General features: G+C 35.9%; 1 protein-coding gene and 1 long non-coding RNA gene across 5 annotated transcripts in view; one reads left to right on the top strand and one right to left on the bottom strand.

The window, feature by feature from the left end:
* Nucleotides 1-25606, bottom strand: part of LOC150108202 (telomerase reverse transcriptase-like) — a 432232-nt gene that overhangs the window by 188667 nt on the left and 217959 nt on the right. For all 3 annotated transcript variants that reach the window (XM_090390650.1, XM_090390651.1, XM_090390652.1), the window contains 2 exons: nucleotides 20156-20372; nucleotides 10409-10498 (listed from right to left, as the gene is read on the bottom strand). In XM_090390650.1, the coding sequence (XP_090246776.1) occupies nucleotides 10409-10498; nucleotides 20156-20372 (307 nt within the window). The remainder of the gene's footprint in view (nucleotides 1-10408; nucleotides 10499-20155; nucleotides 20373-25606) is intronic.
* LOC150108203 (uncharacterized) overlaps nucleotides 1-25606 on the top strand; it is a 261776-nt gene that overhangs the window by 189968 nt on the left and 46202 nt on the right. The window lies entirely within an intron of this gene.

Raw genomic sequence — 25606 nt, 5'->3', positions numbered from 1 at the left:
TTCAAGAACTGAACCTTGGGGTATACCCAGTGGTGGGCTATGGAAATTTTAACAAAGGGCTCACATTATCGAGGGGAAAAAAAAAAAGCCTAACTTAGCCCTTATAATACTTATATTGTGACTTTGTACAGCTTCTGACAGATAGGATAATTCCTGCAGGATATCAATCATTAATGCTAGATCTTTTAAAAATTCAAAATTGAGAAGTCGGTTTAAAAAGCCCTTATATTTATCGTTCGATGCAAAATGCTTGCATAAAGCTAAATAATTTCTCCACAAAGCAAGAGCCGTTTGTAAACTACAAGCTGCCCATTGTGGTCCAAACACACGGCTGATCTTTAAAATTTTGCTATCAAGGTCTTTTGCAATCGTATTTAATTCTCGTTGATTTTTTGGTGATTGATGATAAAAAGCATATAATTTATCTATAAATATTTCAAAATGATTTATTTCTTTAATGTTTTTTTATCGAATCGTCTAATGCTAAGTGTAAACAATGAGCGCAATGCCAAATCATAACGGTGGGAAATTTTTGTAGACGTTTGATTGCAACATCTGATTTGTTTCCTAACATTACACTAGCTCCATCAGAACAAAATGCAATGAAATGATTTTTTATATAGTTATCAGAAAATCCATATGAATTTAAAGTAGCAATTATAGTAGCATGTATACATTCCACAGTGGTATTTTCTAGTTCTACAAGATTATTAAACAAGAACAAGGGGCTTGCAAATTTGAGAAAAATTTGACAAAGGGCTCACGTGAGCCCCTTATAGCTCACCACTGGTCACGTTAAATCCGGCATACTTCACAAACACTACTTTTTGAAACCTGTCTATTAACCATCCACTTATCCAAGTCAATAGTTCATATTCTGAACCCATATTCTCCAGTTTATGCAACAGACTTTCACGTGGAATCCTATCAAGTGCTGTAGCAAAAACAGTATTACAGTGGATCCATTCCCTTTATCCAACTCGGGCATACCATTGTTATAAAATATGAGCAAATTGCTAAAACAACCTCCCTTTAGTAAACCCATGTTGTTCCTTACGAAGTATTTGTTTGCCCACAAGTTCTTATCAACCTCTCTAAAATCTTCACCACCCCACCAGAGATACTGTCAGGTTGGTAGTTAGACATGTCGGTTTTTTGCACCATCCTTTTACAACGGAACTGTCATATATTCTTTCCATTCCTGTCATATCTTCCCTAAGCTGATAGGAATTTGAAGTTCAAAGGTCATGTAGCAAAAATTACAAATACAACTCAGAGGATAATTGCTATTTTGAAATGAACCTTAAGGATAAGGAAGTCATTTTGCCTTTTTACAAGGTCTTGATAAGACCACACCTGGACTACTGTGCACAGATTTAGTCTTTGACAAGTTATCCAAACATGTCAAAGGCCTAGCCAATTAGGCTGAACTTTCTTTTAGCATACATGCTGATATTTTATCTGTCCCTTTTACTAATTTTCTTATCTAGGTTATACAACAGCTCTTCAACCTCATTCTCATGCACCTCTATTTCTTCATGCAATGTAGTAGTAGTAGCACTGTGCACCATGTTACATACACCTGGTTGATATATCTTAGCAAAGTGAGTCCTCATTAAATGAACAATCTCATTAGCTTCTGAAACTAGTGTACCGTCTGCATTCAGTCAAGTTATTCTTCCACATTCATTCTTTCTTTTACTTGCACCATAACTATAAAATTCTTTTGGATTGATTTTAGCTTGCAAGTCAATTTCTTTTCATAATCCAGTTTAGCTTTCTGAACAATACTCATGACTTTCATGTGTTTTACATATTTCATAACTCCTCTCACTCTTATTCTTATGATATTCCTTCCACATCATCATCTTCTTATGGATCTCTTTCTTAATAAGGTTGCTCATCCATTTAATTCTCATCCTGTTTGTTCTTCAGACTCTAGAGATACATTTCGATACTGATTCAGATACTGCCTCATTTAAGCACTGTTTTTCAAAGATTCCCATGCACTGCTGATATCTTTCCCATTCAGTAACTGATATCATGGGACCAAAGATTCCCGAGTTGATTATAATTTCCAGCAAAAGTTCAGCATGATCAGTTACCAACTGGCAGCAAAACTGAGAAAATGGAAAATAATATGTAATTTCTATCTATAATAGGTTAACATAGCATGCCTAAGAAAGATCTAGAAGATTCCTCTTATCACAAATAGGATTTGAACGAGGTCCCTTCTTCCTGACATGAATTCAATGGTAGAGTAAATTCTAATTTACTTAACTACTGAATTCAACAGATGCTGCAAAAGGCATCCTCTGAGTTCAAAACATACTACTTTATAAGAAATTCCAGCACAAACACACACACACACATAACTGTTAGTACAGTAATCCTTCAACTATCCAACTACAGTGGAGAGAAATTTACTGGTCAGATAACTGAAGGGTTGGATAACAAAGATCACAGTAATTAGGAATTCATAAATAAAAATAGGTGTGTTTTCATAATTACAGATATAACAAAAATCCATATTTTTAGGTGGAAGATAGTTTTCATTACCCAATGTGAGACCACCACCCAGGACAGCATCAAGAATTTTTAGGGAGGTTTTAGGTACACTTCTCAAACATGTGAGCAATATTCTAAGGATAGGTGAAAAATAGCATCTTGAGTGGAAGAGAATGTCTAATTTTTTAGAGGCTGAGAAAGATACCGATGTGATGTGTTTATGCTAGGAGATAAATATCAATCTCAAAAGAGGGATATTCTTTCTGGTGATTTATGTATTACCAAGAGTAAGAGTAGATGAACTGAGATCCCTTTTTTGCAAGAGAAAAAGTAAGACTGTGTTTTGATGGTATTGAAGGTGACTAGGTTGTCCTTGTTCCATTGAAGGACTGTATGGATCAGCATTTAATGCACTGGTTGATTAACCAGTGCATTAACCATCATCTGCAATAATGATCTTGAAGATCATCATTGCAGATGATGATTTTGAAGACTAAGATGTCTGAGCACTACATGGTTTGTTGAATGCAAAGCAGTGGATAGGATTAATGATGACTGAAAGGAGGTCAATTATGTACCCTGAGGGTACTCCTGGATTGGTGGTAAAACTCAAAGGAAGGAAGCCATTTACCACAACAGGAAGTGAACGACCAAAGAGAGAGAGAGGGATAGCTGGATATCCAATTACAGAGAGTGGCAGTAGATTGAAGGATGGCTATTTGCTTAGCAGGTCTTGATGCCAAACATGATCAAAAGCTCTGGAAATGTCAAGAGCAACAGAATGTTTCTCTAAATCATGGTATGTGATGCAGGCTAAGAGATCAGAAGTGGAACTTGATTGGCAGAATTCATACTAGTGGAACCTCTAAATGTTGGAAAAGTTGACTGCCCATGACTTTCACCAATAGTTTGTAAAGGATTGAGTGATGGTGATCAGTTGGTATTTTGATGTTAGACTTATAACTCCCTCTTTTGGAATAGGCTGAATGTATGCTTTCTTTCATCACTGGAATGAGTGCAAGCTTAGTATATAAGTATATAACATTATAAAGACAATGCAGGAAGACTTTTTAGTGTTCAAATTATTTAGTATTCTTCTGATATCCTTTTGTCAAAAAAAAAGCATGTAAAGCTCAATTTTGTGTGACAGTAGGTGATTTGCCTTGATCATCTATACAGGAGTTGGAGGAAGAGAATGATACCATCTGGATGACACAGAGAGGTGGTTGTGCAAGTGAGCAGAAGTTGCATCTGATAGCCTCTGTGCAGAACCAGAGGACATTGCTTCCATTTTGACAGAAGGTGAGCTTTCTGCTATATAACTGTATATTATATGCATTAGAAATCTATTAATATTTACAATACAGTGAACCATATATGCTTTGTCAATTTGCAAGCTAGAGCATTGTAAATCATGTGAGAGTGAAGAAGTGCTTTAAATATTTCACTTTCTGTCTGAGGTACAAAATTACATCATGTAATATGAAAGGAGTGAAGAAAGGAAATACAGTGGATTCTGGTTAATTGAGACACATCGTGACTAGAACACTTTGTCCCAATTATGTGAAATTTTATGGAAAAAGCTAAAATATCACAAAAAGTTAAAAATGTTTAAAAATAGACAAACTTTCAGTCTACCTTTGTTAACTATGTTTTTATTAAAAAAACCCAACGAAACTTATACACATGTGTCAGTATCCTTAAAGAGGTTGATCATATGTAGGTATCTATCAAAGAAATATATTTTCCCCTAACAATTATTTTGGAGAAATTTATTGAGTGTTCCCTGACATGTTCCCCTTTCTAGACTGCACTGAACAAAATCAGCACAGGTATCTAATTCAGATAAAGGACTTCCTTCATTGTCTTCTTGCATAAAGTAGCATCGTAATTCGGCAATAAATTTTCTGGCTTCTTGGTTAGTCGCTCATGTTCAGGTGCGTCATTCTCATTACTTTCCTTGTTTTCCAGGATCTTAGGCATTTTGTTTTAATTTGTTCAACAATTGCATCCTCACAAGCTTCATTTTCATTGTAACATTGAAGGCTATTGTCAATGCATAAAAACCCTGTAATTTCTGATGTGTTGCAGTTCCAAAATGATTTCATTTTCATTATCAGTCATATCTGTCATTTCCTGGTCTGAATTCTTAAAACCTCAATCAGCAAAGTAGTTTTGAATTGTTTAGCTGCTTATTTCTCGCCAACTATCTACAACAAATTATACTGCCTCCTTTGTGCTGATTTCTTTGGCCATTAAAGATGACATTAATACATTTTCTTCAGTTGTTTCAAGGATATAGTGTACCAACCTTCTGTGATAAAATGTTTTCAAATTTTTTATGATTTTCATGTCCAGTGGCTGTACCAGGGACGTGGTATTAGCAGAAAGAAATTCAAGTTGAATGGTGAAAGTTTATTTTTCACTTGGTTAGAGTATAATAAATTTAGTTTAATCCTTTATCCAAGTGTGAGCAAACAACGTTTGTGCCTGAAAGTATCTTCAGGACTGGGGTAAGGTGGTACAACACCAGGACACTCCTTGAAAAGGTGGAGCAAGCTACCAACACTCCTATCTCAGTATCTCCCATAATGCAAAACACATCTCCTTGCAGATATGTCTAATGTTATGCATTAAGGGAAGGGCCACAACCCAGACTAGTTTCGACCTTTATTGAGCTCTCTTCAGTGGGAGCCAGGCCCAAGTGGAGATACCAGGCAGAAGCATTAGCAGATCATCTCTACCTATAGGAGTTGCCATAGGAGTGTTGGTAGCTTGCTCCACCTTTGCAATGAGTGCCCTGGTGTTGTACCACCTTACCCCAGTCCTGAAGATACTTTCAGGTGCAAACTTTGTTTGCTCACACTTGGATAAAGGATTAAACTAAATTTATTATACTCTAACCAAGTGAAAAATAAACTTTCAACATCTTTATCTAAATCCAGAGTAATTTATTAAAAAGGGGTGGCGCACCATTTGGCAACTCCTATAGGTAGAGATGATCTGCTAATGCTTCTGCCTGGTATCTCCACTTGGGCCTGGCTCCCACTGAAGAGACCTCAATAAAGGTCGAAACTAGTCTGGGTTGTGGCCCTTCCCTTAATGCATAACATTAGACATATCCGCAAGGAGATGTGTTTTGCATTATGGGAGATACTGGGATAGGAGTATTGGTAGCTTGCTCCACCTTTGCAAGGAGTGCCCTGGTGTTGTACCACCTTACCCCAGTCCTGAAGATACTTTCAGGCGCAAACTTTGTTTGCTCACACTTGGATAAAGGATTAAACTAAATTTATTATATTCAAGTTGAATTTTTTTCAAACAATGTAACTGAGGGTATGATGCACAGTTGTCCAGAAGCAGAAGAATTTTCTGTGAATTTAATTTTAATTCTGCATTCCAACTCAGCCATTCAGCCATTCATGAAAAATAACAGAAGTCATCCATGCATTTTTGTTAGCATAATACAGAACTGGCAAACTGTCCACTCTAAGCCCTTTAAAGCATTGAGGCTTGGCAGCACTTTTAACAATAACCAACAGCTTCTGTTTGTCGCTTCCTGACATGCTACAGCTGCACAATACAGTAACATGATCCACTGCTTTTTTTTTAACTTGACAGCAATGCAAGTTTATAGCTCAGGAAACCATCTGGTGTGGCACAGTAAAACAGATTTGTTTAATTATCATCATAGTTTTCATCAGGACTAAACTTCTGCAGCAATTTGGCTAGTTTAGTTGATTTCCACTGTTCAGTGCTCACAGTATCAGCACTGTCCTTATCATCATGTGTCTTCTTAAATTTTATTTCATGTCTGGTTTTCCATTGCGATAACCAGCTTTAAATTTGTAGCTTTAAAGCTCACATGGCCCAGCTTTCTAGTTAATTCTTCTGATTTGGTTGTTAACATTTGACTATTAACACACATGCCTCATCCAGTTACAATAGAAAACCATTGAGAAACTCATCAACGTCTGGATCCTTGCTTTCTTGCTTCTGTTTTTGGAATTTTCTTCATTGTTGATCGCACAATGCCCATTCTTCTTACAATTTGTCCTGCTGGCCTAACAAATGCACAATTGTAGATTTTGGAACATCAGTTATCTCTGCCAGCTGATGATAACTGATGTTAGACAGTTGGCTTTTTATTTTGTCAAATAAGGCAATTTTAAAATCTGCTAACATTAGATCTTTCCTTGGCATCTTGACAGGAATCTTAAAAAAAACTACACTGTTTGTAACACTTTTTATTAAAAAATTAACACACACCTGTTTTAATCAAAGTATGCTACCTAGTAGTCACTTTAAGTAGAATCGTTGTACTGTCAAAAGGCACACATCCTCTCTACTCTGTATCCTGGTACTAACTGACAGTAACACTCTCTATGCAACTCACTACACGTGCACCATCTACAGTCACTGTCCCGATAAAGTGGAAAGGCAGGCAAAATAAGTGAAACAACTTTGGGTTATATTCTCAATTTGTTTCCGTTCTTCAATATTTGTCCCAAATAAATAACTGGAATCCACTGTCTTTTGAATTCTGCATTCCATATATGCAGGCCTGGATGGCTGAATGGTTAGCATATCTGCTCTTCAACCAATAAGCTGCAGGTTCAAATCCTGCTATGAGCATAATGTTTTGTGATGGTCTTTAGCTGAAAGATGAATTTCATTACCCATTGTGAGATTACTGCTTTACTGGAGGCTTGATGTGGCTTGAAAACACCATGTTTGGTCTCTAGAGCAGGGTTTTCAGTCTATGTAAAAAATAAATAAAAATCCCCAAAAAATATCTACATATAAAATTAATTTAAGGAGCAGAAAAAAAAATTCTTAGTACACATGTGGTACTAATGTACTACAGGTTTACAAAATCCGTTAGTAAGCAGGAGCTATATAAAAAATAAAAGAGGAAAAAAATACATTAAGTTCAACTTGTCTGAAAATATGTAAATATTTTGTGCAGTTGTCCTATGTCTTCAGAAAAAATGATTCTTGGATAACCACAAACATTTTCTATCAGAGTAAACACTTTTTAATACTTTGCTCTGATTATACCTGCATTATGTATGTCTGTTTTCTTGATTGCTTTACATTCTTAAAAAAATGTGATACAAAGTACAAGAGAATAGTATTTCAAATAATATTCTCTTGTACTTTGTATTTCAAATACAAATTTGAAATACAAAGTACAAGAGAATACTTTTGAAAATATTTTGATATTTTCAAAAGTATTCTCTTGTACTTTTGTATTCTTTTGAAAATATTATACAAGAGAATATTTTGAAATAGTATTTCAAATAGTATTCTCTTGTACTTGAGTCACAGACTCATCGAGGGAGGCCACATACTACACACACCAGTTATCATACTTATTCTTGAATTCATTCACACTGCTTGCACTCACAACATCCAATGGCAATCCATTCCAATCGTGCATCACCCTCTCAGAGAAAAATCTAGCCCTCACACCCTTCTTGGCGGCCTTCATTCTCAGCTTTCAAGGATGCCCTCTCGTCCTTTTTCACCCTCCATAAAATGACAAATTTCATCAATAGAAATCCTGTATGACCTTTCAGAAGTTTGTAAGTCTCAATCATATCACCCTCTTTCTCCTGTTTGCTAGTGTCTGCAGTCTACAAATTCTAATCTGTCTTCTTAATCAGTATTCCACAATCCTGATATCATTTTTAACACTCTCCTTTGTACTCTCTCCAAAATATCAGAATCACAGTGGAAACCAGGAGACCAGACCTGTGCACATCAGTCCAAGTGAGGTCTTATCAAGGCCTTGTAAAGAGGCAAAATAACATTCTTATCTTTACATGTGAATGTTTGTTTCAGCATTGCAATTACTTTTGAGTTGTATTTGCAATCTTTGCCACATGACTCCCTGAACTTCAACTTTCTGCCTATTAACACTCCAAGATCGCTAGACTCATCAGTTTCTTCTAGCCTAATCCCACCAATATAATACGGCATTGGATATCTAATCATGCCAAAGTGAATAACTTTACATTTACTGACATTGAACTGATACTCATTTTCCCATGCCCACAATTCCAGCCTATTCAAATCATTCTGCAAAGACTGCATATCAGCAGCATTCCTGATTACCCTACCTATCTTTGCATCATCAGCAAATAACTGTATGTCACTTTTCAAATCCTTCCCAATATCATTAATGTACAGATTGAATAACAGTCGACCAAGCACTGATCCTTTTGGTACACCAGTAGTTATTTTTATTTTTATTAATCTTTGTACAGGTTATGGGCAGTACTATCCTTACATCATGTCCAGACATTTCTTCCGGACTCGATATAGGCCTAAGCCTTTAAAAGTGTTTTACCCTATGCCTGTTCTAGTTATCATTGTAGTCATTCTCTGGTGGCAATGCCATGCCACCAGTGTGCCCTGTAAGGCCCTCAAAGAAAGAACTTTTATATCCTTCTGCGTAAGCCCAAACTGTTTTAAGTCCTTATAACTATCTGCACTCCATACGCCATATAAAGAGATGGTGGCGCTGGTAAACCTCAGAGTTTCCCCATGCTCCTCCCATATCTTACTAACTAGATCTTGGTTATTTTTATAATAATTTACTTTATTATTATTCTTTAAATCTTGCAGACTCACATCCCCTGTATACCACTTTTTAATATCTGTCAGTCAGCCATCCTCTTATCCATGCTAATAATCTATAACCCAAACCCATTTTCTCCAATTTATGCAACAGTCTGCCATGCTGTATTCTGTCAAAAGCCTTAGCAAAATCCCAAAGTACCATGGTGTATCCATTCCCCTTGTCTGGTTCAATGATAACGTTGTTATAGAATGTGAGCAAGTTGCGAAAACATGACCATCCCTTAGTAAATCCATGTTGTTCATTGCCAACCCATTTTTAAATGCGGGCCCTAACCAATTTTTCCAAAATCTTCACCACCACTCCTGAGATACTAATTGGTCGATAGTTGGATACATCGGTCTTTGCACCACCCTCGTGCAATGGAATTACCTTCCATTCCTGCAGAATCTTCCCTGTTCTGAGACTCATATTAAACATCCTGGTCAAAGGAATGGCCAGTTCAGCTGAACACTCTTTTAGCACACATGCTGATATTCCATCAGTCCCTATTAACGAATTCTTATTCAGTTTGTGCAACAGTTCTAATACTTCGGCCTCACACACACCTGCGTTTCTTCATCTAGTGAAGAGGTAACAGTGAGCTCAATGTTGCATTTACCAGGTTGATAGCTTTTAATTTGCATTTTAATGGGTATTCATTAACTGAACAACCTCTTCTGCATCTGTAACCCTCATGTCATCTGGATTTAGAAGAGTTATTCTTTCATATTCATTCTTTCTTTTACTTGCAGCATATCGATAGAATTCTTGTGGGTTGTCTTTAGCACGCAGAGCCAGTTTTTTCATAATCAGACTTTGCTTTCCATACAACAGTTATGACTATTCTAGCCTGCTGCTTATTTATAACATTCATTTCAAAGTGATAACTTATGATGAATGAATAATGCTAAAAGTTTGAGCTCAAAGGTGGTCATGTTATCAGTATTACATCCCAACAAACTGAAATTATAAATAAATAAATAAATACATAAATATATGTTGGTTATGTGAGATACAGTAAAATGTTTTCCAAAATTTTAGGATTTTTAGCTCTAGTAGCTGAAAATCTCATTTTTCAAAACATCCTGTAAAGGATAATTAACTATGCGAAGTTTTTCATTTTTATCCCCCGCCCCTTTTTGATATAATATTTGCCAATACTTCATATTTGATGTCTTATTTCAAATATTTTATGCAACATATGAATCATACAAATATACAGTTATCATAAATATGCATGAAAAACACAATATCAATCTATATAATTCTCACCTTCTGGTTTTAGACATTTAGCTCCAAAAGCAGAATCAAAATTGGCAACAACTTTTCCTGGGTTAACTGTACAGTTGAAGTCAATTACACCTAAATATATAAATGAAAAAAAAAAGTTAGCACATAAATACAAATGGATGCACTGTAGTCTTTTATTGAGAGTGCCACAACATATTGAAATGAACATTAAAACACACATTATATAAATCCTAATAAATTAGCTACAAGTTAAATTAAATTATTGTTGCTGGTCATAGCTGTCCTATACTGTTCATAGGCCCTCTAATTTCTATCATTTATTTTTATTTCTAACTAATGTTGGCCACATATTTCCTCTGCTTATATAGGTCATTTCCCCATTGTTTTCAATGTCACACCTTTTTTTGTGTTCATCTCTTACTCATTTGCCAGTTCTCTTAGACTACCTATTACTCTAGCATCTGATTGTCTTATTCATTTAACAGTTAGAATGTGTTCTAGTAGATTATCTAATCCTGCTGTTGACACTACACACAACTTTTTCCAAGACACATCTGGTCTTCAATAAGTAGGCGGTGGTGGTCTAACACTAGGTTATGGAATTTATCTATCACCTAAAGGCATTCACAAATATCCATGTCCATGATGAGATTTAAACCCAAGGCCTAGCAGCTAGAGAGCAGATGAACCAGCTACTAGGCCAATCAGGCTAGATGATTGGCCAACCAACAACATCTAATGATGATTATTAGGTGCTATAACCTAGTAGAAACCCTTCCTTCAGATATTCCAAGGATTCATCAAAGGAGGATTCTCCATTTAGGTCACACAATGTTTAAATACCTATCAAACCTCTCCTTGAACACATTCACTGAAGATATAGACAGCACCATCGACAGGGTGTAGCATAGAGGCAGCTTGCCTAACAGCAGAGCTTAATAAGGGTGCTCGTTCAGACATATTGTAGTAAGCACCGTCGCTATGCTAACAATTCCTGTTAGCATAGCAAGTGCGGAAAGAAGTTTTTCAAGCTTAAACTGATTAAAAATTATTTGTGAACAGCAAGGACAAAAGAAAGATTGGCTGGTCTAGCAACTATATCAATAGAGGCAGACATAACTTATAATTTACATTTAGAAGAGCTTATAAACAGTTTTATTGTGCAATATCCCCACAGAGCAAACATTTAATTAATATTATTATGTAATCATTTTGCATTAATGTTTCTCTTGTAATAAAAACAAAATTGCAATTGGAGATTTTCTTATATTTTTGTCTTATAATCCATCACGGGTGATATTTAATTGTTTGCCTCAGGGTGCGATCTAATCTGGCGACAGGGCTGTCGCGATCTAATCTGGCGACAGCCCTGGATATAGAACTTCCACTGGATGCTTATTCCACTCACCAGAAGTCATAGGAAGAACCTGGACTTCATATGTTTTCTAATCATACTATTAATTAGCTTTCAGGCATGACCCCAAGTTGTCTCCTACCTATCATAGGCTGTAAAGTCCCACTTATATCTAAAGTGTAAGACCTCTTACCAAATTGTATGATACTATGCATAATTCTAATCCCTCTTCTATTTCTCAAATTCTGAAGATTACACTCTTTCAGTCTATGCTTATATGTATAATTCCATATGCAAAATATCAATTTGCACTTGCTGCTATATTTTTTTTTTATTGTTCTCCATCTCCACAGAACCTAGGCGACCATATTTGTACACAGCAGTTCAGATGAGATTTAGGTGCTCTAAATAATGCTACCTATTTACAACAAAGCTGCCTTATTATGGGGAAGAATAATTTCCTGTAAGTCAGTGTTGTTTTCAACAGTTATCTGACATGATGATTTAATTGCCTTACCAGTGTGTGGGGTCCCTAAACTTTAACTGTCAGTCCACTATCTCTATCCCCCCAAATCTCTAGCTTCAATGACTACTTGAAGTAAATTCCCATTAATTTAATTGTCTATAATGTCCCAGTCCAAATACACACCTCATCTTAGTAACAATAATGATATAATAGTTATCAATATAACAATTATTTAACACTTAATCAACTAATAATTAAGTAAATACTTAAATATATTTATTAATCTCATTCAAGGTCACACAGATGTATCAAATGAAATGCTATCCAATTGCTACTTTTTAAATAAAAATACTCAAATAATTTTTTTAAATAATAGACGTAATATCATTATTCTAAGATCCAAAAAATGCCATAGGTTACAACAAAGGTTTTTGGACATTTACAAGCAGTTATGTTTCTTTTGAAACTTTTGAAAAAAAATGGCTGAAGTCAGTCAATGTTTGCTGGGAACAAAAATGCAACATCATATGTTTCAATAATCAACAACTTATGGACTGCATAGAAATCACAATCTAATCTTAAACCTCTAAAAGTTATGACAGTTATAAAATGCAATTTCACAAATTCATGCAAATTCAAGAAAGTAACGGGATCAAATGAATGTTTGAAAAAAATCCACTCAGTTCATAAATATTATTTTTAAATATGTACAAGTATCTTAGATATAATAATTATCTATAACTGTATTTAAATATTCTATAACTCTATTTATAATCTTATTGCATCTATCTACACAATATTGTGAAGATAGCCTGGGAAGATGATTAAAGTGACTAGAAAGACTGAATGTTGTTATTTTCTTTTTCTATAGTAAAGATGCCAAGGTGCTGGCTGTTGAGGTATAGTTGGAAAGAGTATTGCCTGAATCACATGGCCAAATGGTCAACACATTAATGTATTTTTAGGTAGACAGAAGATTAGAGAATGGAAGTGTCAAGAGCATGTTTTTGCAAAATGTTCCATCTTGAGAAGCAATTGCATTAAGGAATGTGTGACCAGAGGCTAATCTGAGGAAGTATGGATCACTAAACAATGGGAGATAAAAGGTTAGCAAAACAGGTATTTGATTCCAGGAGGGCAAGAAAAAGGCCCAGCAGGAGACCATAATTGGATGGATTGATGCAGTTAGAAGTGAATTAGAAGAGCAAAATATAAGATATGACAATACTGGAGTCCTGAGAGAACAGGCTAATTTGGAAGAAAATTTTATCAATAGGAAGTTATTAATAATGTAAATTTCTCATATAGTGCTATCATAGTATCTTGTATATCCCCTTGAGGATACTGAAAGTTTTTTCACTTGGTTATACTATAAATTAAAGATGCCAAGAAATTATATTTTTGGTTTCATCCTTTAACCAAGGGTAAGCAAACAAAGTTTGTGCGTGAAGTCACTTCACAAGTAGCCAGTTATGAAGTGACTTAATGTGCAAACTTTGTTTGTTTACACTTGAATAAAGGATGAAACCAAGAATCCCTTGAGTATATATATATATATATATATATATATATATCAGGAATTTGATGTCAGTATATGGAGCAGATATTTGGATAGAAAGAGGAACCAGTAATCAGATCATGGAAAAGAAGCAAAGAAATCCCAGGTCATCATAATTGGTACCATACATGAGGCTGTGATAGCTGGGAGAAGACTGTCCTGCAGAAAAGAAAATATGGACAAGGTGAGAGTTGGCATTGTCATAAGGAGAGCTGATATCTGTTGTGTATATGGAGGAAGGGCTGGTTAAGAAAGGGTTCAGGATGTTGGGAACTGTATGATGATGATTATCTAGTATTATCATACAGTTCCAAGTTCTTTGGAATGATGATGATTATCTAGTATCTACATATTGAAAGTTTATTTTTCACTTGGTTAGACTATAATAAATTTAGTTTAATCCTTTATCCAAGTGTGAGCAAACAAAGTTTGCACCTGAAAGTATCTTCAGGACTGGGGTAAGGTGGTACAACACTGGGAAACTCGTTGCAAAGGTGGAGCAAGATAACATCATTCCTATCTCAGCATCTCCCATAATGCAAAACACATCTTGTGGATATGTATAATGTTATGCATTAAAGGAAGGGCCGCTACCCAGACTAGTTTCGACCTTTATTGAGGTCTCTTCAGTGGGAGCCAGGCCCAAGTGGAGATACCAGGCAGAAGCATTAGCAAAGTCATCTCTACCTTTGTGTGTGCCACCTTTTTATTAAATTACTCTGGATTTAGAGAAAGATGTTGAAAGTTTATTTTTCACTTGGTTAGACTATAAATTAGTTGAATCCTTTATCCAAGTGTGAGCTAACAAAGTTTGCCCCTGAAAGTATCTTCAGGACTGGGGCAAGGTGGTACAACACCGGGCAACTTGTTGCAAAGGTGGACCAAGCTCTCACCACTCCCTGTCTCAGTATCTTCCATAATGCAAAGCACATCTCCTTGCGGACATGTATACTGCTATGCATTAAGGGAAGGGCCACTACCCAGACCGGTTTCGACCTTTATTGAGGTCTTATCAGTGGGAGGCAGACCTAAACGTGGAGATACTTAGGCAGAAGCAATAGGAGAGGTCATATTTACCTATACGAGTTGCCAACTCATATAGGTAACGTATTGTATTACTCTGGATTTAGAGAAAGATGTTGGAAGTTTAAAAATAAACTTCCAATATCTTTCTCTAAATCCAGAGTAATTCAATAATAAGGTGGTACACCTGTATGACCTCTCCTATTGCTTCTGCCTTAGTATCTTCACGTTTGGGTCTGTCGCCCATGCTGGATATACCAGGTGATTATAAAATGTCAAGTGTTCAGAGCCCTCTAGCGAGTAATGTATTGGACAAAACACATCAATATTCGGCAGACGTACACAGTGGAACATGGGGATTTGATTAAACGGAAAAAAAATAGTACCAAAAGTCGCCAACAGGGAAAATTTTGGCGCTGTTTACCGAGTAAAATGCATTAATTTGCATTATCGTGTTTCTTGTGAGCGATCATGCAATAAAAGGAAAGCCTGTGAGATTTCTTATCATTCATAGACGAACTGCTTTTCGATGCCTCTTACCTTACGTGAGCGTGCTTTGTTAGTCAAACTCTATTATCAGTGGAACAATAATGCCAGTGCTTGTCTTCGTGATTTTCGGCGTATGAAAAATTTATGAAAAGGACCGATTAGCGTAACAAACTTACGAAAACTGATTCGGCGATTTATAACTACTGGAACTCTAGCAGTGCAGGTAGGCAGGGGACGCAAACCAATCAATCCAACAAGTTGAATAAGTTGCAACTGCTATTGTGAAACAGGAGATGACGAATGTGCAGGGTACCAGCAGTGCACAAGCAATATCCCAGCAAACGGATATCACATACACAACGGTGTGGAAAATCCTACATCAGATGTTGAAGTTTTACCCCTATAAAATCAGTCATGTTCAAGAATTGCGCCCTGGTGATGTGACCACACAAATCGTCTTATCTTCGAGATTCTTAGCACACATGGAAGTGGATGATGCATGGCTGCGGCAGATTTTATGGAGTGACGAAGCGCACTTTTATTTGAAAGGCGATATTAACACACGCAACTGTCGCATTTGGGCTGCAACTAATCCGCACGTGTGTCTGCAGATGCCTATCGGAATTGATTTGTCTCACATTACACGTGAGACAAATCAATTCCAATATGTTGCGAGCCACTGTGGAAAATGTCGTGCACTGTATGCAGTTCCTGGAACATCAGAATGGTGGTCATATTGAACCTCATTTGTAATTAACAATAAACGTCATGAAATTGATGTGTGCTGTCTCTCATTTGCCATTTAGTCATTCATTAGTCACACCTACTAAAATTAATTTGGCAGCGCCAAAATCTCCCCTGCTGGCAACTTTTGGTACTATTTTTTTTTTTTCTCATTAAATCGAATCCCCATGTTCCACTGTGTAAGTCTACCGAATATTGGTGTGTTTCGTCCAATACATTACTCGCTAGAGGGCTCTGAACACTTGACATTATTTTATAATCACCCGGTATATGAGAGGCTCTACTTGGGGTAGGTTTTTGCCTGTCTCTGAGTAGAGCCACCACTGAGATTATGGCTCTGTCTGGTGGTGGGGCGAGCCTGCCACTGGGTAGAGCCAAATCTGAGAAGTTCTTTTTGGTGACGGGGTGAGCCTGTCACTGAGTGGAACAAAGCTGAGTTGGGCAATCTTTCGGGATCATCAAATTTTTAGAGAGGCTTTACTTAATTACACATCAATAAAGGTCGAAACCGGTCTGGGTAGTGGCCCTTCCCTTAATGCATAGCAGTATACATGTCCGCAAGGAAATGTGCTTTGCATTATGAGAGATACTGAGACAAGGAGTGATGACAGCTTGGTCGACCTTTGCTCAGAGTTGCCCGGTTTTGCACCACCTTACTTCAGTCCTGAAGATATTTTCAGGTGCAAACTTTGTTTGCTTACACTTGGATAAAGGATTAAACTAAATTTATTATAGTCTAACCAAGTGAAAAATAAACTTTCAATAAAATGATTTAACAGATCCCTTTCCAACAACTCAAGGATTAAAATGAGGAGATGATCTAGCTCCAATACTTCTGAACTTATTTTGGAATACATTATCTGATTGTTGCCAATAGATACTAAAGACACTCTAATAAATAAATCAGTGCAAACTAGCATATGCAGACAACATTAACATCATATCAAGAACCAAACAGAAAGCATAAGAAACATATTTGGAACTAGAAAAAACAACATGAGAGATAGGACTAAAAATTAATCAACAAAAAACCAAAATAATGATTAATACCAGGCAGAATCAGTTAATTGGGAACAATGAAATAAAAAAAAAAAATAGAACAAAATTTAAATATTTAGGAGTAATGATCACTAGCCAACCAAATAAGGCAGAAGTGTAGAATTGAATAAAGAGAGGTAATCAAACTGTTTATTCTCCCTCTCATATACTCAGTTCAAAAAAAAAAAAAAAAGAAGAAAAAAGGGAGGAGTACTCTTTGAATTTTGGGATATTAAGGCAATTTACATTAAGTTATGAACTTCTACATAAAAGTAGCCTAGTTGTGAAGACACTGCAGATGCAATTACACTTGGATAAAGAATTAAACAAGAATATTTTTAATTTCTTGGAAAGTTTAATTTAAATTATAACCTATTGTAAAAACTTTCTGTAAGTGCATTGTGTTCATAATTTGGTTTGCTTATTGTTTCCGAATCAGGAAGATTTTTAATTAATGTTATTTTCTAAATAATCAGTAAACTCATTTAAATTGACTACACATAAATAATATATTCAATTTCATGTATGAAAAGATAGCAAATGTAACACAAAAGCAGTATATGGTAAACTTAAATGCCAGTGACGTAATGAGGGTATGAAGCGCCTGTGGCAAGTGTCTAACTCACGCCCCCTCAACCCAAAAATGACAAAAATGTTATACATTTTGTGCCCCAAACCTAGTTGGCAGTGCCTCTTTCGCCATGCCCTCGTTACGGCACTGTTAAATACACTTACACAAATTGACAAACACTACAGCACTGACATGACATCACGACAATTCAACATGACCTGTGGGATTACGAATTATTATGGTATCTAAAAAGCATAGTTGGTTATTGGATTCATGTTCAATAGTAAACTTGATACGCGAGTACAAGGGGTTTATTTTCTCTAGGAACTGAAGTAATTCTGACTCAGTATGGGACCAGGTTGCAAATATATTATCAACAAAATGTAACCATATACAAGGATGAGGGAATATAGTGTCAAAGAGTTCTTTTCCTAGATGCCCCATGAAATAAACAGTTAAGCATGGTGAGACAGGACTTTCCATTACTATTCCTTCTATTGGTTTGAACTTACCTTATTATGCATTGTAAAATATGACAATATCTTCTGGAAAATCATTGTAAAAATTGAAGAGTCTCTCTCACAGGTCATGTTGACTTTTCAATTTATTGAAAGCCAACCTTTACTGGCAGATACATTCACTTATCCTCCCACCATTATTCATCACAAAAAATGGGTATTAGCAAGAGTCTTGTACACAGTGCTGAGCTCATATGATCTGCTCCTCTGATCCCCTTTTGTTAGATGAACTGAATAAAATTAAAAGCAATCTGATATTTAACGTACACAACAAAACTACCATTCAAAAAATTATTACTAATTATCATCCTTTTACCAGACTACAATCCAATGTGAAAACAATTTTAATACTCTACCATGAAGGAACCGCAGAACTAATAGCAAAGATTCTTCATAAATTCAATCTATATACTTCCTTCAAACCAGCTCAGAAAGAAACTGCCTTCCTTCCTACCATCAAAAAATGAAACATTACCACCTCTTTCCTTACCAGGTGTCCATCAAGTACCCTTTAACAGATAAGCTTAGGTGTTGATGGTTATTCATGACTTATTTTTCACGGTATTAACAACACCACAAACACTTTTAACAACAAAGATGTTTTATTAATGCTTATATTTCGCTGATTTTCAACTCAGCATCATCAGAGCACAACACACATGTAAACGTGACAGTGAGTGAGTGAAACAATATAATTGTAAAAGACAAAAGATCTAAAGTCCTATTTTTGGCACCCTCTAACGAAAAAAAAAAAAAAACAGCTGTTATCCAGGAGTTTTTCTTAGGATAACCGTCTCCCAAATTTTTTGGCAAATTAATGCAACCGTATTTGTTAAGCTTTTTTTTTTTTTTTTAACAATATGGTGCAATCGTATTTGTTTAAAAAAAAAAAAAAAAAAACAGCAGTTATCCAGGAGTTTTTCTTAGGATAACCGTCTCCCAAATTTTTTTTTTTTCACTTGGTTAGACTATAAATTAGTTGAATCCTTTATCCAAGTGTGAGCTAACAAAGTTTGCCCCTGAAAGTATCTTCAGGACTGGGGCAAGGTGGTACAACACCGGGCAACTCGTTGCAAAGGTGGACCAAGCTCTCATCACTCCCTGTCTTAGTATCTTCCATAATGCAAAGCACATCTCCTATTTTTGGGTTTAATTACATGTGTGTTGTGCTCTGATGATGCTGAGTTGAAAATCAGCGAAATATAAGTGTTAATAAAACATCTTTGTTGTTAAAAGTGTTTGTGGTGTTGTTAATACCGTGAAAAATAAGTCATGAATAAGCATCAAGTACCCTGTTCATGTCAACTTTCCTAGTTTGGACAGACTGGCTGTTCTACCTTGATTAGAATTGACGAACATCAAGACTATTACCTTTTTGGAATCTGACAAGTCTGGCATTGCTTCTCATGCTATTGCCACTAGGCACAGAGTTCTTTGGAACCAAACAAAACTTCTTTACTCTGGTAAGTTCAAATTCAATTGTCTTTTTCATTGAAACATGTGAAATGCTAAGAAATTGACCAAACCCCTAACCGATCAAACTATATGCTGATATCCAAGTATTGGGAAGAGATCACTATAATTGTTCACAATTTTTTTTAAATTACTAATTCATTTGAATAATTTTTTTAAATCTATACAACTTGCTACAATTGTTTCTTTGAACTTTAATAGTGTAATATCATATACTTATGCATATGATTTAATACTCATTATATTGATTCATCATTTGAATGAAGTTAACGATCTATCTCCCTGACAATGTCCATGTAATGTTGGATGAAAAATACTGGAGTTTTTGAATTAATTCTAAATAATTTTTGTTACATATGTAAGCCATGAAACTTACTTTAATATATCTAGTGCACGTGTTCTATTAAAGCCTCTAATTAACAAAAGATAAAATAAGGAATATTTTTCTTATATTTGGAAAATCAAATGAAATAAAACCTAGTTACATATTTTCTAAACTAAGCTATATTTAATAATAACAATCTCATTTATTACCTTTAATCATAATCTGAATAAACAAGTCTGCTCTTTCTTTACTGGGAGTGATGAAAAGAAAATCATCCATCATTCGTAGCATGAGTTCTTCATTTGAATGCCCAAAATCACCAAGTGCTTCTTTCTCCATGGCAGCAAGATAAATATTACAGAGAAATGAGGACAAAGCACCCCCTTGACTAATTCCTTGTAGCATATGGAAATAATGTTTGCCGAACTGAAAAACACATCAGATATTTTAACTTTACTAAACTGAAAAACCAATCAATATGCTGAATAAATATAGTAGACCTATAAAATAACTACCCACAGTTCAGTGAGTAGCAGTGCAAGTGCTACTTGTGGGTAGCACTTGCAGTTGACTCCCTGCACTCCAATCTCAGTATGGTATCAATGATCGTTGACCTGGGATGGTCCAATTTGAAAACAATTTGATGAACAGATAGGTCTCTTTCAAATGCCATTAGTTCCCATTCTCAGAGCCATTTCACCCAGACACAGTTGCACTGACTAGGGAGCAGCATATTCCTCCATGGGTGTTCATTGACTTCTTTCCAAGCACAGTCTTGCCATAAATACTGTTACAACTTTGGCACACCCATGTACTACCCACAAAATTAAATACATCCAATTCCCTTTGTGAAACTGTGCATAGCCAACATCTGCGTTTTATCAGGAGACACAGAGAGAGTGCTGGTTAATATGCAGTGGAGAGATTACGAGAACCGTGTAGCTTTAATAGCACTTCACAAGATTGGAATGCAGCCTCCTGTTTTTTCAAAATGCTAAAAACACTCAGGATCAGTAGGATGTTTGTGTATTGGACTATTAACCAGAATAACAATACAGAAAATGTATCTGACAACCAAATTTTGACGGTCAGATATGTCAAGGAAAATAGAGAAGATAGAATAGGGGAAGAGATACTGCTGATGATAGTGGATGAATTGCAGCCAAAAAAAAAATAGCAGGTAGGTGGGAGGGTGCTACTCATTTGAAGCAGTCTGGTGTGAGATCAAGGCCAGTAAGACAAAATGTACAGTTGGCTGCTACCATATGCCACAGGGTTCCACAGATGATCTGGAAGACATGCATCAGCAAATTGGTACAATGAGTACAGGTTGAGTGATTATTATGAGGACTTCAACTATGGAGATGTAGACTGAAAGGAAGAAAGATCATATGGTAGGAAGGAAATAGAATTTATACACCTACTGAGAGATAATTATTTGAGACAGCAAGTGGTAATGATGGGGACTAGGGGTGTGAGATTATTGGACCTGGTCATAGGATCAGAAGAGCTATCCATAATCAAGGTGGCCATATTGCCTCCAATTGGCAAAAGTGACCATGTGATCTTGACTTGGAAGATTGTAAAATATGAGGAATATTTTGTCAAGAAGGAGTATATATGTGGAGCTACAAGACAGGTAATTATGACAAGCTTAGGAGGAAGCTTGAATCTATGGCAGAGCATAAAACACTGCAAGGAAAGGGATGTTAGTAGCGCATGGGAGATAGTTAAGGGTTATCCAGAAGGAGCAATATTAAATTGTATACTTAAGGTAAGGAGGCTTAATCAGGCAGGAGTTAGAGATAAATAGTATAATTAACTAAGTATGAGCTGCAAAAAAGGAAATTGTTGTGGAGAGTATATAAGGAGAGAGGTGACCAGAAAGCTCATAAACATTACCAAGGTCAGGCAAGAAAGGTGAGCAGCATGAGTAATGAAAACAAAATCAGATTATAAGAAGAAAATAGCTGAGCACGACAAAGGAAATCCCAAAGTGTTCTTCTGTTACATGCAACAAAGAATGACTTTGGAAGAATAACCTTAATAAGTGCTGATGGTGAAAAGCTGGAAGAAGCAGATAAAATTGTTGAGTTACTGAGTGAACACTTTGCAAAGGTATATCATCCGAGTGAGGTTAATGCTGTAAAATATGTGAAAGAGACTGATGTGAGAACAGAGGTGGATGAATTGCAAGTTCTTAGAATTTTGCAGAATCTCAATGTAAATATGGATGTGGGATTATATGGGATATCAGCTCAGGTTTTGTGAGAATGTGCAAGTGAACTGGCAATGCCTCTGATTAGGCTCTTTAAATCTCAGCTCTGGTAGAGTTACAAGAGAGTGGAAAGAGGGCAAAATTCTTGCATAAGGAAAGTTCTAAGATTGCAGTATAGCCAATTATAGACTAATCAGTATGTCAGGTGTAGTTGTAAAAGTAGTGGAAAAATTGGTCAGAAAGAGAATTGAAAAATGGGTGAAGAATATCCTACTGTATGAGGGGCAACATGGCTTTGTGAAGGATCAGTCATGCCTTAGTAATTCATTAACTTTTTTATAATAGAGTAACTGCTGAGTTGGATAAAGGCTATACAATAATTCTGCTGGATTTTGCAAAGGCTTTTGAGAATACCATGTGGATAAGAGGACTACTGGACAGATATTAAACAGTGGTATGGAGGGTCAGAATCAAGGCGAAATCAGGTAACTAGTGGTGTACCACACAGTTCAGTGCAGCGACTGATACTGTTTAATTTGTACAAAAATGTTACAGGAAATAACTTGAAAGGAAATATTCCACTGTTTACTGATGATGCAAAATTAGGTAAAGTAATAACTCTATTAATCAAGGCAATGTGGAGAGCTTGCAGGATGATCTTTTCTTTTGTCAGTATGGACAAAAGAAAAGATAATGGGTATCAGTTTGATGTGGAGAAATGTAAAAGTATGCATTTTGGAATAAATAGATTACACGCTGTGTATCTGGATATAGATGAAACTAAAGATTTAGGTGGTAGACAGAGTTAAGGTTTAGAGGACATATTGCTAAGGTTGCTAAAGTAGCTCATAAGATTACTTGGCTATTGATGAACACACTAACAAATAGAGATATGGAAGCTGTTATTCCATTTTATAAGGCCTTGATATGTCCATTTGGATTAATCTGCCGAGATTAATGAGTGTCCGGTTTCTTGGGCAATGAGGAAGTGAAGAAGCAGTGGAGAAATTCAGAGGCAAGTGACCAAGATGATGAGTGATCTGTGGAAAATTCCCTATGAGGATAGATTGAGTGTGTGTGTGTGGATTGAAGAAGTTGGTTGATAGGAGAAAAAGAGGGGATATAATAGAAACATTTAAGTTACTTAAAGGGTTTTACAGGATTGATGCAGGGGAAATGTTTCAGTACTTGGCTAGAAGGGGGGGGGTGGCAGAACAAGAGGTCATCCCTGGAAGTTGAATAAAGATATGGTTAGTAGGGGAGTGAGGACTAGATTTTTTGCTTGGAGAGTTGTGAGTGAGTGGAATAGGTTGCCATGAATCAGTTGTGAGTGCTTTGTCTGTTAATGGGCTAAGGAGAGATATGACAGACTGTGTGGATAGTTTGGATCTCCCGCAATGAGTCTTTGGACTCCATGGAGGTGCCTGTATTATAATAATGATAATAATAAAGAGATCATTTCTGCACTCTGGTCACAGTGGAAATAACACTGATGGTTTTGAGAGTATATGGTGTGAGGTAGATGCTTAGAAGATAAAATATTTAGTGGGATGTTACTACAGACTAGGGAATATAGATGATGATGAGCAGGAAATTTTTAATCAAATTAGTTTGGCAAGTACAAAGCAAGTGCTCATTATGGGGGGGGGGACTTCAACTATAGTGATATAAACTGGGCAGAGGAGACAGCATGCAATAATAAAGGAACTGAATTTTTGGATTCTTTGTTTTAGGCAGCATTAGGTGGAGGGAACACAAGGATCAAGAGTTTTGGTTTTGGTCATAGCCAGCATCGGCGCTAGATTTTATGCTGCCCGGGGCAAGACATGCATTTGATGCCCCTTATCTCCCCACCCCTACATAAAATGAAAAAAAATTTTTTTTTTTTTTTTTTTGAAATGCCTTACCTATTAGAAGTGGGAAGAAATTTTCCAATGTTTTCTTCTTTGTCTATGATCTCTTGTGCTTTTAAGCATCAAGATTTTGCCAAAGAGATATCCATGCCATCCTATCCAAGGCTTGTTGTTTTGCTTCTTTCCAGTTAATTCCCTTCTTTTCCAATTTTTCTTTAATTTCCTTTTGCCAACCTTTCCTAGGCCTGCCTATGTTTCTTTTTCCTATTTTCTGGCTTTCGTATACAGTTTTGCTATTCATCTTTCTTCCATTCGATTAAGATGTACAAACCACCTCATTTGGGCTTGTGTTATGAATTGGCTCAGAGGTGCAACTTGAAGGCTGTCTCTTATAGTTTGATTTTTTTATTCGATATAGTCTTGTTTTTTATGCCACTTTCCTAAGATATTTCATTTCAACTGTTTGCAGTTTATTTGTGTTTCCTGTTGTTAAACACCAAAGACTCGCAACTGTATGTTAATGGTAGAAACACTGAACGTTACCCAGAATACTATTTTGGTATTCTGGGTAACTTCTTTCTTATCTAGGAGTGGTCCTTTCATTGCATAGAATAGCTTTATTCCCCCAGTTATCCTGTTATTAATTTCTGTGTCTAGTCTACCATCTTCTTGTATATATGATCTCAAGTATTTAAAGGAGTGGACTTGTTTCAGTTGATGGTTCTCTATACTTTATTATGTGTTTTGGTTGGTTTCTAGATATGATCATTGTTTTAGTTTTATTTATATTTATGGTCATATTCCTTTTCTTTGTTTCTTCATACCAAATGATGTTGTACTGCAAATCTTCAGCTGTATTTGCTAGAATCACTACATCATCTGCAAAAGCCATGTGTGAAATCCTGGTTTCTTTCAGTTTCCTGTATCCTAAGTGGAACTTTTTTGTTTTTGTTTGGCATGCCTTTAAAATTTCATCCATTACTATAATAAAAAGAAGAGGGCTGAGGATACAGCCTTGCCTCACTCCTACATTTGTTTCCAATTCTTTTGATCTATTATTACAGGTTCTTACATAATTTCTGTTACTTTTGTAGAGGCTTTGTATGGCTGCTATTAAGTTATCTTGTATCTTGTTTTTCTTTAAAGTTTGCTATATTAAGTGTCTGGGAACTCGGTCAAAGGCCTTTTCGAAATCTATAAAACATGCATGTAGTTCTTGTCCATATTCCAATGTTTTCTCTGATATTTGTCTAAGACTAAAGATAAGATCCTGCATGCTTCTATTTTTTTGAAGCCATATTGCATTTTGTCCAGCATATCCTCTATTTGGTTCCTAAGCCTCTCTTCTAAAATATGGGCATACAATTTTCCTGGAATGCTTCAAAGCAAAATTCTTCTATGGTTTTCACATTTACAGTTATCTCCTTTCTTAAATATAGGGATTATTACTGATACTTCCAAGCCTTTGGGAATAATTTTCTTTTTCTATACAACATTGAATGGTGTAAAAGAAATTTTATGGCTTTCGTTCCTAAATTCTTTACCATTTCTGGTGTTAGTTGGTCATGGCCTGCTGATTTTCCTAGTTT

The sequence above is a fragment of the Typopeltis vanoorti genome, chromosome 3 (assembly GCF_054136105.1).
Source record: "Typopeltis vanoorti isolate ZY-2024b chromosome 3, IOZ_Tvanoo_1.0, whole genome shotgun sequence".
Taxonomy (NCBI): domain Eukaryota; kingdom Metazoa; phylum Arthropoda; class Arachnida; order Uropygi; family Thelyphonidae; genus Typopeltis; species Typopeltis vanoorti.
The sequence above is the reverse complement of the archived record's forward strand: the minus strand, read 5'-3'. Positions and strand labels throughout refer to the sequence as shown.